The sequence below is a fragment of the Artibeus jamaicensis genome, unplaced genomic scaffold (genome assembly GCF_021234435.1).
Source record: "Artibeus jamaicensis isolate MK-2021 breed Jamaican fruit bat unplaced genomic scaffold, CSHL_Jam_final contig_851, whole genome shotgun sequence".
NCBI lineage: Eukaryota > Metazoa > Chordata > Mammalia > Chiroptera > Phyllostomidae > Artibeus > Artibeus jamaicensis.
The window spans coordinates 18,953,880-18,967,703 of NW_026521986.1; the positions used below are offsets into that span (position 1 = coordinate 18,953,880).

The 13,824-nt window shown below is 43.6% G+C and overlaps 1 protein-coding gene across 2 annotated transcripts in view; it reads right to left on the reverse strand.

Moving 5' to 3' along the window:
* STON2 (stonin 2) overlaps positions 1-13,824 on the reverse strand; it is a 120,237-nt gene that overhangs the window by 34,923 nt on the left and 71,490 nt on the right. Inside the window, exon 5 of one of the 2 annotated variants that reach the window (XM_037154795.2) lies at positions 12,722-12,892. The exons of the other annotated variant lie outside the window; for it this stretch is intronic. Within the exon in view, the coding sequence (XP_037010690.2) occupies positions 12,722-12,892 (171 nt within the window). The remainder of the gene's footprint in view (positions 1-12,721; positions 12,893-13,824) is intronic. 2 annotated transcript variants of the gene reach the window in all.

Consider the following 13,824-nt stretch of genomic DNA (forward strand, 5'->3'; position numbering starts at 1 on the left):
CTCCAACTAGGTAGCTGAGTAAGCACAGTAGACGTGTATAAATGTCTGTGTGTTGAATTTGTGGTAATGTAAGCACGAAGCCCACGGCACACCTTGCATTCTTGGCTAAAATTCCTTCCTCCTCATAAAGAAAGGAGATTATGTGATTGTTTTAGTCATTCTTTTCTTCCTGAAATGGTTTTGGTGGGATACAGTCTGGCTGCAGTTTAAGCTCTCAAACAGACCGAGCACCAAGGAAGGCTACCGGTACCCTCTGTGTCTGCTGGTGCTGGTCAGAAAGGGAAGCAGCTGTAGCCGCATGGAGAAAGGCTGTCCTTTTGCCATTAAAGTTGAACTTTCTGGGCAGTTGGGGGGGTGGGTTGGGGAGGTGGGGGCAGTCAGAAGAGAAATTTCACCATCTCCCCTGCTCATCATACCCTCTATGTCTATTCTCAAGATAAACTGAGGTTACAATGGCTTCTTGAAGGTAGAGATTTCATACCTTCTACTGAAACTCAATTAGTAAAACTCACCTAAATCACTTCCCCTGCAAATTGCGAGCAGTGAGAACAGGAGGTGCATCGTCTAATTCAATCAACTTCCCCCCAGGCTTCCTGTACCTGGCTGATAAACATCCATCATAGCTTCAGTCTAAGGATCCTTGCTCTTCCCTCCTGCAATCTCGGCTTGGCTTGGTGTTCAAAATCAAATGGCCCCTCACTGATTAAACGTGTAATGCAGCTCTGGTTTCATGACGCATTTGTCGTGTTGGTCATACTATACTGATTTACAGGAATCTGACAATTGTTTTTTGAAAATTGGTGCTTTTCTAGCTTTCAAAGCAAAGAGATTTCTGGAGTCTGGTTCAGTTAACTTTTTGTGTAATCAGTTCGCTTTTGGTAGCAAATGCTTTGTGCCATTACTCAATACTTTGGGTAAGAATTCATTTTAAGAAACATGTCGTTGAATGAATGGCCAAGAGGCAGGTATAGGAAGATAAACTTTACTTCTTCACAAACCAAAAGAAGGACAACAACCAATTTAAAAACAAAAAACCCACCAGAACTGCCAGAAAAATCGAACTGGAGGGAAGTCTGATAACCAAAGAGTTAAAGAAGTAACATTCATTCAGACTGGTAGGAGGGCAGAGAGGGCAGCTGGGGTGAAGAGGATGGCACTGTAAGGTGACGACTAGTGGACCGGGCATTCCTACATTTGTCTGTGGATGAACCAGGAGGAACACCTGGGAAGTGAGACAGACTGTGCAACCCAGGGAGGAAATAAAGCCTCAAAACCTCTGGCTGTAAAAACCTGTAGGGTTGCAGCGGCAAGAGAAACTCCAAGCCTTATAGGAGAGTCCATTGGAGGGACCTACAGAGTCCTAGAATGTACACAAGCCCACCTGCCCAGGAACCAGCACCACAAGGGCCCAATTCACTTCTGCATAGTGGGGGAAGTGACTACAAGCAGGGCAAGAGCTAAGTAAATGGCACTGTTCCCTCTCTGACCCCTCCCCCACATACAGTGCCACAACGCAGCAACATGGGTTGCCCCGCCCTGGGGAATACAATACCTAAGGCTCCACCCCTTACAATATAACAGGTGCACTGAGACAAAGAAATTTGGCCCAAATGAAAGAACAGATCAAAACTCCAGAAAAAGAGCTAAGCGATGAGGAGATATCCAACCTTTCAGATACAGAGTTCAAAACACTGGTAATCAGAATGCTCACAGAAAGGGCTGAGGATGGTTGCAAAATAGAGGAAGAAATGAAGGCTACACAAAGTGAAATAAAGAAAAATATACAGGGAACTAACAGCGAAGGGAAGGAAACCAGGGCCCAAATCAATGATTTGGAACAGAATGAAGAAATAAACATTCAACTGGAACAGAATAAACAAACAAGAACTCAGAAAAAATGAAGAGAGGCTGAGGAACCTCTGGGACAACTTTAAACGTCCCAACATCCAAATCAGAGGGCTGCCAGAAGGATAAAAGGAAGGGCAAGAAATTGAAAACTTTTTTGAAAAAACAATGAAGGAAAACTTCCCCAATCTGGCAAAAGAACTAGACATGCAAGTCTAGGAAGCTCAGAGACTCCCAAAGAACTTGGATACAAGGAGAAACACACCAAGACACACTATAATTACATTACCCAAGACTAAAGATAAGGAGAGAATCTTAAAAGCAGCAAGAGAAAATAAGACAGTTACCTACAAAGGAGTGCCCATAAGGCTATCGGCTGATTTCTAAAAAGAAACTTTACAGGCAAGAAGGGGCTGGAAAGAAGTATTCAAACTCATGAAAGGCAAGGACCTACATCCAAAATTACTCTATCCAGCAAAGCTATCATTTAGAATGGAAGGGCAGATAAAGTGCTTCCCAGATAAGGTCAAGTTAAAGGAGTTCCTCTTCACCAAGCTCTTACTATGTGAAATGTTAAAGGGACTTATCTAAGAAAAAGATCAAAACTATGAACAGTAAAATGACAACAAACTCACAACTATCAACAACAGAACCTAAAAAACAAAAATAAACTAATCAAACAACTAGAACAGAAACAGAATCACAGAAATGAAAATCACATGGAGGGTTTCAGTGGGGAGGGGGAGGGGGAAGGATGGGGGAGAAGGTACAGGGAATAAGAAGCATAAGTGGTGGGTACAAAATACAAAGGGGGAGGGTAAGAATAGTCCAGGAAATGTAGAAGCCAAAGAACTTATGTGTACGACCCATGGACATGAACTAAGGTGGGGCAGTGAATAGGGTGGGAGGGGGTACAGGGCAGAAATGGATAAAGGGGAGAAAAAAATGGGACAACTGTAATAGCATAATCAAAAATAGATGCTTAAAAAAAAAAGAAAAAAGAAACATGTCCTTGCCCTGACCAGTGTAATTCGTTTGTCATCGTCCTGAAAAGCAAAAGTTCGACTCCCAGTCAGGGAACAAACCCTGGGTCGCCGGTTTGGTCTTGATCAGGGAGTTTATGAGAGGCAACTGATTGATGTTTCTCTCTTATATCCATGTTTGTTTCCCTCTCTTTCTCCCTCCCTTTCTCAATCTCTATAAATAAATAAATAAAAAAGAAACATGTCAAGACAGGCCATCACAGGCAAATTAATTAAAAAAGGCACAGCCCCACTTGTTTACTACCCTTCTTGTCCTGGTCTGCTCTTCCTCTCTCTCCACCTCCTCCAGACCCCGCCCCTCCTCCTTTGCCTCTCTTCCTCCCTTTCTTTCTTTCCTTTATTTTCTGCCCACCATTTCCATCCTATACACTATCTTCTGTTCTTCTATTCTTCCTGGGCCTTGCTTCAGTTCATAGACTGTCACAAAAAAAACTAACCAGTCCAATCAAGGAAATTTAAAACCTGACAGAGGCCAATGTTTTGCCTCCCCAAACTATGACATTTGGGATATTGATTTTAAGCTAGTTATTAAGAAACCAAAGACTCAGAAAGAAGCTTTGATCCTCCCCCCTTACCTGCTGAACAGATTTCAGATGGTAAAATCTGCTTAAAGGAAGGGCAGCATCACGGCACAGGGCAGCATTGTAAAATGAACTAAAGGCGGCAGACGGGGACATCTAGCAAAGCTTGCTTGGCTGTGTCCCACTATTTCTGGGTTACCCAGCAAGAATTTGATGACCACCTGTTTGCTCTTTCTGGTCTACCTGTGAATTACCTGCTTTCCCTTTGAAATTCCAACCCCTGCTCTGCTTCTTCTTTGTCCACAATGGTATATAAAGCTCAACTGCCCAACGTGGCTTCAGATCTCATGTTCTTATGGCGTCCCGTTCTGTATATCCTACATAAATGTTGGACATTTTTTCCCCTGTTAATTGGTGTCATGTTAACTTGATTATTAGCCTAGCAGGAAAAACTTAGAAAGGTGGGAGAAAACTTATTTGCTTGACCCCCATCAACCTATCTTATCATCACATCTGTAACCAGAACCTGGTTTTAATTTCTTTCAGCCTATCTTGGGTATGAGGTGGGATGGTGGAAGAAAAGAAGAAAAACAGAGAAAGTGGATCTTAAGATCCTTGAGAGCAGAGGCTGTGACATAGTCATCTTCGCACCTTCCATTAAGCCTAGTGCAGCACCTTCAGTCTTTCATCAAAGGTTACTGAGTGCCCCCTGTATGCAGAATCAGTGGTGGGCAACCTGTCTGGGGGCTTGTCTCAGAAGCAGCTCTGCCAGATCCATATCCAAATCCCTCCAGCTCCGAGAACTTTAACCCTTCACTGCCCTTTCTCAGGGGCAGGAACACCTAGGAAAAAGTCCTAATTTTTTCTTAGGAGCTGGATGTCTCACAGAGTCCTCAGTCTCATGGGCATAAGAGAAAATTGATTTAAAAAATACAACACAAGAAACAGATCATTAGAAAGTGTGATATATGTGATGAAAGAAAGAACACGCTTATCAGAAGACATAGCCCGGCAGTCCCAATTCTAGCCTGGGGTCACAGTAGGCTTCCTGGAGGATGGGACATTGAGTAGGAATTAAGGGAATTGCAATCGTAAAACATTCAACAAAGCAAAGGCTTTTTCTACTTTAGACAACTGGAGTACCACTTTTTCTGTGTGGGAGAGGTGTAAAAGAAATCCTAGAAGTGTCATCCACATCTTTCATTTTATAAATAACGGGATTAAAGTTGCTGTAGGCGCTGTACAAGGTGACGCCGGCTCCCAGCCCAGAGCTCCTGGCAGCAGCTTTAGACCACAGCACAACCAGAGCAGCAGTTTCCGCAGCCAAAACCCACTGAGAAGCAGTGATGACGGGACTCTTGAGAAACGAAGAACGAAGGGGACCAAAGTTTTATCACCCTGAAGCTGCCTTTTGGAGCACAGAGTTATTAAGATGGTTATTAAGAAACAAAACTCAGAAGGAAACTTTGACCCTCCCCACTTTCTGGCCCAAGAGATTCAGACAGTGAAACTTGCTTCAGGAAGGAAATCTTAGGATTTCACATTAGCCTACATTGAGTTAAGTATGGTAAACAGAGGCTTCAGGCAGGGGCTTGTCAGCTAGATACTCACTGTGTCCTACTGTTCGAGTTGACTAGCAAGGATTTTCCTGCCATGTGTTCACCTCTTCCTCAACTACCTGTAAACCACACATTCTCACTTCTGAAATCTTATACTCCGTCCCCCCTCCCATCCTTTTCTCCTTCATCCAAAATGTCACATACACCTAGTGTTGCCTCACTATCTTGGGAATTTTCATGCCTCTGTGAATTTCCCACGCATATGTATTATAATTTGATGTTCTCCTGTTAATCTGCCTGTTAATTTAATAGCCCAGCTAGAAGAACTTAGAAGGTGGGAGGAAAGGTATTAAATTTTTTAGCCTGCACATGATTGAAAGCTTATCCCATATTCAAATAGTATGCAGTGGATTGGGGATAAAAAGTTTTTAAAATTAAACTTTCAATACAGTGTTGCTTCTGAAGAATGGAATAGTATCTTCCACTATTTTTGACCAAAATATATTTGTAAACAAGGGACCAAGAGTGAACCAGGCAGATTGCCTCATCTGTGTGCACAATGAAAACCAGATGGGGAAATGATAACAGTAAGGTGCAACGTGGCAAGTCAACCCAAAGCAATATTGAATGCCTACTGATTTCATTCATTAGCCCAGCAAGAACTACAACGAGCCCTAAACTCTGATTCTCACCACAGTGGAGATGGCCCAAGAAGCACCCCTGAGTAACAGGCTGGGCATTTTGTAAGAGTTTGTGGAGCCTCCTGGGAAGTTACTACCACCTAAGCAACTTTCCGCAGCAGCTTTCTTGTTTTGTTTCCTCTTTTTACAACACTGCTACATGAAGTAAAAAAAAAACAAAACTAAAAAACCCAGGAATACTTCCATTGCTCACTCTTGGTCAGCTGTCCTTTCTTCTCAGTAGACCACATGGGTACAGAGCTGATTAGAAAAACTGGTGAATGCAGACAGGAAAACCTACATTCTGGGTCATTCTGGCATCTCCACACTTAGAAGTGATCACGGGCAATAATAATCCAAGCGCTTAACTATCACTCTCTTCGTTAAACAAAGACAGTGAGAGAAAATTTTCCGAATGCTGCCAGGAGGCGTCCCTCAGAAGAGAGGCCTCATTAAGAGAGCAGAAAGAGATGCTATTGACTGTGGATGAAACCCTAACTCCTTCCCTACCCTACACCTCTTCAGGGGACAAAAGATTGGAAATGTCCCTCCAATCAAAACAAGATCTCTCTCTGCCTTTCCATGATTCTTAGCCTCTGCTTTATATTGGCCTCTTTGTCTCGGCAAAGAAGCTGCTTCATTGAAACATCATAGAAAAAAGCAGTTGTCCCCCAGACAATGAAGTCGCCTGCACATGGGTACTTCCAACGTAGGCAGTGCTGGCAAAATTCTCAACCTGTTGCTATAGCAGCAGCAAGAATGTGATTTGAGCAAGCAGCTCTGCCAGATCCATATCCAAATCCCTCCACCTCCAAGAACTTTAACCCTTCACTGCCCTTTCTCAAGGGCAGGAACACCTAGGAAAAAATCCTAAATTTTTCTTAGGAACTGGATATTGTACTCTTAGCATTCACTTGCTCATTCATTTGTCCAATAGCTATTAATTTAGATTCTGTTATACTGGCTCCTCGGTTTTCAGTGGAAAACAATGCAGACCTGGCCCCTCACACTGAGCAAGAAAGAGGAGGGGTAGGATATTAAATCAGTGTAAAATAACAATACATTATGCAGCATCAGCATTGTATAGCAGACACATGAGGTTTTCTGCAAAGCCATCACCAGAATGGAAACAAGCTATCCAATATAATCAGCTTATACATTAATTATAGCAGACCCTATATATTCGGGGCTACTGCAATTATTTGCTTGTTTGCAATGTGCTACTTTGACAAAAATACCAATAGAAATGTTGGTTCCACTCATATGAAGCCTCCTACAAAACATTAGTTCAAATGAGTTGTTTAATCAAATCAGTTTCCCACATAAAATAGAAATAGCACTGTTTGTCAGAGAATGATTGCAACCAATTGCTGAACAGTCACCCGGCAACAGAAATGGCAGGTGAGGAGGGCTCAGAAAATACAGCAAAGAAGCACAGTCATAAGGAGGTTTTCTAAACAGTCCCCAATCCCAACTTACTTCTAGAATCAAGACAGTAACCTCAGGAAATACAGTGTAGAAATTACCTTTATTCCAGCTTACTTCCTCTAACATCGTGGTGGGGAAATCTCATTATCATCGAAAGAGACTTCCTTGTTTCCCTTGGAACATAAATACTAGGAGGGCAGGATTTCTTAGGAAACTCAGTAGGTAATAGTATCTTCATATGCTTTTTGTGAGACAAGGCAGTATCAGTCAGATTGCAAAACAAAAGCTGAAAAACTGACAGGACAAGTTGCTAATCTTGGTTAGCCAGTAGATGTGGCCTCAGGGAAGTTACATAACCTTTTGTACCTTTTCCTCACAGGTAAATGTGATATGCCACACAGTCCCAAAGGCACAGAATGATCAATAGCAATGCCGATAAATCAATGGCCTGTAATAAAGCACTCCATTCTTTTTCTCAGTAAAATGCTGGTGAATATCTGAGAACATCAATCATATTTTAGAACATTGGTTTCTTATCTGAATCCAAGGCACAGGCTACAAACCTTTCATAAAACAAATCAGGGAACGAGGCCATCAGGGAGGGATTTTCACCAAAATCTCTTTTAACCAGGGCAATATGGGGCTAGGGTTTGGGAAACGGTCCCCAATATTTGGACTTGACAGAAATTGGTTTCTCTTTGCCCCAGAAAGAAGTCTCGATAGTAAAGGAACGCTGTGTAATCTGAAGTAAAGACTCCACTCCTGGAGGATGGTGTAAGAACGGAAATGGAGGCATTTTGTTGAGATTCCAGTGCTGTTTCTATACCTGTACTTGCTAGAATTCTCTTCCCTTTATAATTCCATTAGCCAGATCATAGTAGCAAAGAGTCTGGCGCTTTTTCGATTTTTACAAGGAACAGGCTGGTTCCATAGCATGGACAATTTCTGCCTCTTGGCTACTCTGGGATCCAGCTATGACTTTACTCACCAGCTTCTCTGAATAGGAGAAAGTGAAACTCCCCCACATGTCCCTCTTCCACCATGGCTTACCTTAATGGCCCGAAATCTTCAGCCGTCTCAGCATGCATGACCTCTGCCCCATGACTTTGCAGTTTCTTCTGCAAATATAAAGTTCCCTGCCCTTTGACAATGGACTTGGCCATGTGACTTGCTTTGACCAACATGACGTTAATAGACTAACAACATAACCAGAAGCACGAAATGAGCTTGCACTTTGAGGCTCGTGCACTTGTGTCTCTGCCGCCACCCATGAGAAGAATAAGCCGGAGCTGACAGCTGGTCCCAGAAAGAAGATGAGGGACACATGGAGTATAGCCACCCCAGCTAAGCCCCGCCAAGATCAGCCAGCCCTCCCCATACCAACCTGCAGACATATGGGTTAATTAAAGCATATTGTTGTATGCCACTGAGATTTTGTGGTTGTTTGTAACATGGCATTTTTGTAACAACAGCTGATACACTCACTCACTGACAGACCCACCATAGTAAAAACTCACCTGCAGTTTCAGGGTTAAAACATTGTTTGCTCTGTTTTCTTAATACATAAGTAATGGATCTCTGATTTTTCCCCCCATTAGACTCTAAGGTCCTCTATGCAGGATCCTATCATATCCCCAATGCTTAAGGTATCTTCATGGAAGCCACACCAATGTTCTAAACCGCAGGGGATACAGTGGTAAGCAACACACAATTCCAGCCATCAATCTGCACCTGTGAATTTTTTCCCATCTAGGATCAGGTCAATGTGCTTTGGCCCAAAAGTGACTACATGGTTCACTTAGGCAACTGGAAGTGTACCAAGTTGGAAATGAACTCTGAACCGCCTGAGTGTTGTTTGCCTAAGTAAAGAAGAACTGGAATCATTGCCTATTTTAATAACGGAAGGGACTGACAAGACTATTGGATTATCTGTTTTCAATCCTAGCCAATCACCAGTACTTTCTAAATTAAAAAAGGTCTCAAAGTAATACTGATGATCATAAGACTTGCCCCCCCCAATAGAACCCCTTCATCTAGGGATAAAATCTCATCCTGAGTTGTGCTAAGCATTTATTATGACACTGACCCAAAGATGAATACAGAAGGACCATCTCCAGGTGACCACATATGCCCATTAGTTATTGTGAGCATAACAAATCATTCCAGAACTAGTAGCTTAAAATGATCAACGTTGGTTATTGCTCATGATTATTGCTCTGTGGATCTGGGTCAGTCTGATCTCTGCTGGACTCACATCTGAGGTCAGCTGGCTGGACTAGGATTGCCTCATTCATACACATATCTGGCATAAGATTACTGTCACTAGGGGTGACAAAGGTCTCTAGGCCACAGCAAGCAAGTCCAGGAGTATCCACAGGGTGACTGGGCTAGATCCCAAGAGAACAAGCAGAGATGTGTGAGGCCTCTTAAGACCTAGGCCGGCGTCCAGTACAAAGCAAACCTTTACTTCTACTCATTCTACTGGTCAAAGTAGGTTACAAGGCCAAGACCAGGTTCAGGGGCAGGGAAAATAGACTACCTCTTGGTAAGAGGAGCTACAAAGCCATATGACAAGGGACTAGATTCAAAGAGGGGAATCACTGGGGCCATTTTGCAACCAATTTATTACACACCCAAGTAATGGGACAAAAATAGCACCAGCAGCCAAATATGAGTGCTACGTGTGGGCCAAAGTTTTCACCCTAATTTCAACAATTTATAAAATCATCGGATTGAAGTCTCACTGGCTACTCCTCATTTCTACTCCTGCCTGCACAAATAACGCATCTTACTTAATCCTGAAGATCTTGGTTTCAAGCTACAGCAAAAGAAATCTATTTACTTTCAGCCCTATTTAATATTGTCCTTTGGGGTTTTGTAAGATGATGTGAAGGACACGCCATCCTCATGAGGATTTGTTCGGGGCAGTGTCTCTGTGACGTCTCTTTCTGGCTTAGGATGTGCCTACAGTGAAATGTGGCCGAATGACCATCAGGGCTACATCCTCCAAGGGGCCCACAGCATTAACACGAGGAGCACCAATACATCATACAAAATATTACAGGAAAAAGATAACACAAAAAGCCCCGAGGAGCAGGAAACTGGAGCTCACTGAAGATTAGGCTGAGGCTAATTATATTTTAGCCACCAGCTCCCTCTTCACTCCACTTGCCCACTTCACTCACCTTTGCCCTGACTGTCACTGCGAGGACATGCACTGAAGTGATGGCGGCTGAACTCACAGCTGTTTTCCCTGACCCAGGCCCTGCTATGCAGCCTGGCTGTGGTGCAGGCACAGTTATTATGGCATCCCTACCACTAAGGTTCTGCTTTCTGGGGTTTTTGCTCTTGTTCTTCAATCACTATGACCTTTCGGTTCGCTGCATTTAAATTCGCTACACACCTCCTGGTGCAGTCTGGGGCAGCAGGGGGTGGTAGAGAAATGAATTCCAGAAGCCAGAAAACACAGGATGGCAGAGAAGTGGCCGTGGCTGGGTAGTGCCTGGTGGCTCTTTGGAAGAGATACAGCGAGTGGGAGGAGAGACCATATGCTGCTCAAAGGCAAGGTTGTCAAAAGTACACAGTTTGGTTCCGATTTGTAAGGCCAGTTTTCACTCTGCTCGGTTGAACCACTGCTTGAAAAACTAAACAAAAAGGATGGATGAAAAACACAATGAAATAAAAAACAAATCCTAAATTCATCTGAAGATGCCTCAAAAAAGCCAAATTTAAGAAGAAACTGCATTCAATTTAGTTTATGAAGAAACCTAGGAAGTTTTGAAACTGCAGAACAGGCCAGCAATAGGAAACGCTGCCCGCACTTCTTACTCTTCTCAACTGTATTCGACTCCTGAGCACGGGGGCTGGGAGAGAAGTGGGTTTGGGGGGGATGACAATGTTTTTATGCGGTAAGGCAACAGTATGCAAAGTGCATATGCCTATGAGGGGCAGCAGTTATCAGTACTGTTAACCCCATGGGTGGCTTGAAGGGACGTCCAGTTGTTTTCCAATTATAACTGTAAAAAAGCCACAGATTTAAACCTCACATATCCAGCAAAATCATAATGCCTCCCATCCCATCTCTTGCTCACTCAGCAACAAACTAGGTATCATTCATGGATGTCTTTCTAAAGAGCTAGCTGATGGGGCTGCCATCCATCTATGCTTTTGATTTATTAGCCAAAGGGAAACTTAAACTATAAGAAAGCAAACTACAAGCATTATCCCCACAGGAACATTATGGTGGCAATGCTGAAGAATTGCTGATTTCAACAACCACAAAATACTGTACTTTCCTGAATCTAAGAAGCAGATTTGCACCCTCCTGCCTGTGTCCTTCATACCCTTTTTGGTACACCACTTTTTAGGGCTAGTGTTTATTGCTGCTCTAAAAACCTGGCTATGGTAAGTGCAGTTTACTCCTTATATAGAGAGAATCCTTAAGTTACCCACACAGCGGTACCCAGAAGGAACCTCTGCTGCATCTGCAGAGATACCTGGGCACAGGCCAAACTTTCACACGTGTCAGGGGGTTGCCTCTGGTCTGGGCACTTTCTGCTGCAGTTTCTTGTGCCACTTTCCTGTAAAACTCCTTAGCTCAGCATCTCCACCCTCTAATGTGATCAGGACCTAATGCCTGTTAAAACAGTAGTGTCCAAGGCAGTGTGGTAGCACAGTATCAAACTAACAGCACGGCATAGCCTTATCTAGCCTACATTTTTCTTGAACTCTCCCTAGGTATGAAAGTTTGGGCTAGGCCTGCAACCAGAGGCAGCAGTCGTATCCCTTCCCATGCCCCCGTGCAGCCAATCGCTTGTGTTTAGAATAAATATATTGAAATCAGAAGCCTGTTAACAATGCAGCACTTGATGACTCTGAATTACTCTGTCCCACAGCAATGGAGAGAGAAGACTTGGCACCGGCCACGCACACCAAACCTGCTCTCAGCCTCCTCCACGTGCCTTCCGACCCTTCGCGCAGAGAATTCTCGACACACTATACAAAGATCTGTTTTCTCTCTTAAATACCACATGAATCCCACATTCAGCAACTGACTTTTTTCTTCTCAAACTTAATTCAATACTTCCATGTCCATTTACATTTAATTAGAACAACTTATCTTTAAACTCTTTCACTGAAACCCCTCCGCTGGCATATTTCATTCAATGCATAAATCTTTTACAGGGGGTTTTCTGTTCGCCTGGCTTGTTTTGTTTTGAGACAAAACGTCATTGTGGTCTATGTTAAAGCTATGGTAACAAAGTGGGCTACTTTTCAATTAGTCAGAGAGGCCCATAAAATGCCCACAATCCTTCGCAATTCTCCTTCTTCAAAACTATTTGATAAGCAAAGTTTTAGGGTCCCCCCCGCCCCCCTCTACAGGGCCAAAAGGGTAAGTTGAGCTAACCAGAGGTAATTAGTACATTAAGTTTTATTTCAAGGCAGGCTATCGGGTTACAAGTTCTAATAAATCCTGCTGAGAAAGACATTTCTTTGTCTTGGGATAACTGAGAACTAACCCATCAAACCAAACAAAACACCTTAAATTCTATCAGAAACTCTCCCATCTACCCACAACAGAAGAGAAAATCCAACACAAAAGCAAATAAAATGAATGAAGTGGTCCAGCTGCTGGCAGCCCTTACCACTGGGAGTGGAGGTCCCCTCCGGACCCTCACAGGGGTGCTGGCTCCTTCTGGAGTGGGGTGAGGGTGGCGAGGGGTCCGGGGTGCGGGTGCGGGTGGAGGTATTTTCCGTGCATGCTTGAACAGGACTCACCGCCGTCTGCCTGCCTGTCTGCCACTCCGTCCTCTCGTCTGGGTGGGAAGGGCCAAGAGGAAAAAAAAATGTGCAGGTTACTCACTGGCCTTCCCAGGCAGGCACACCCAGGAGGAGGGAGAGGCCAGGCACAGACAGGGAGATTCTTCAGAAAAAAGGGCTAGAGATCTGGCTTTGATTCCTTTTGTTAATACTTCCTGAACTTTAAACTCAATCTGCGCAGGCATGGGTACTTTGGGGAGGCAAATAACACTTGAGTAATTAGATTCCAGGGCTTAACGCAAAGGTTACTTTGAAAAGGCAACGCTTTTTAAGCACACACACTTTAAAACTCAACTCCGAAATTGGCCTCCACTGTGAGCATTAACACAAGCAACAGGAAGTGAGGGAAGGGGCTACCTCGGTGCAGGGGCTTGGAGCAGGCAAAGCTGGATGTGATTTAGACCATGAATTTTCTCTATCTTTTGGGCTCTGAGTTATAAACAGGATTCTTTTGCCTTGTACAAGAGGCACGTTCTTGAAATAGGTATCTGGAAATCAAGATTTTAGAAATGGATTCACATTGAAAATGAAAATGAAAAAAAAAAAAAAAAGCTTGCTACCTGCTAGCCTGACCTTTGATAAGTCTTAAAATGAAACCTTTCATAAACGGAAGGATCTTTTGGTACATTGTTCTGGTAAGTGTGGGTGTTCATAAACAGAAGCACGGTGGTGCTAACACAGAAGGGTTAAGAAAAGTGCCTGGCACAGAGTAAATGAAATGTGCAACAAGTGGTGGCTGAGGTCTCATTGTCATCACCGTTGTTACTGATCCTCACAACCACCTGTGGTGTGGTTTGGGTCTTAGGATCCTCCCCACGCCATACGTGAGGGCGGAGTATGGCAGCTACGCAGAGCTGGAGGGGAGAGCCAGGCATTCCGACGTTGAGCCACAAAGCACAGGACCCTTTTAGAAAGCAGCAGTCGCTGC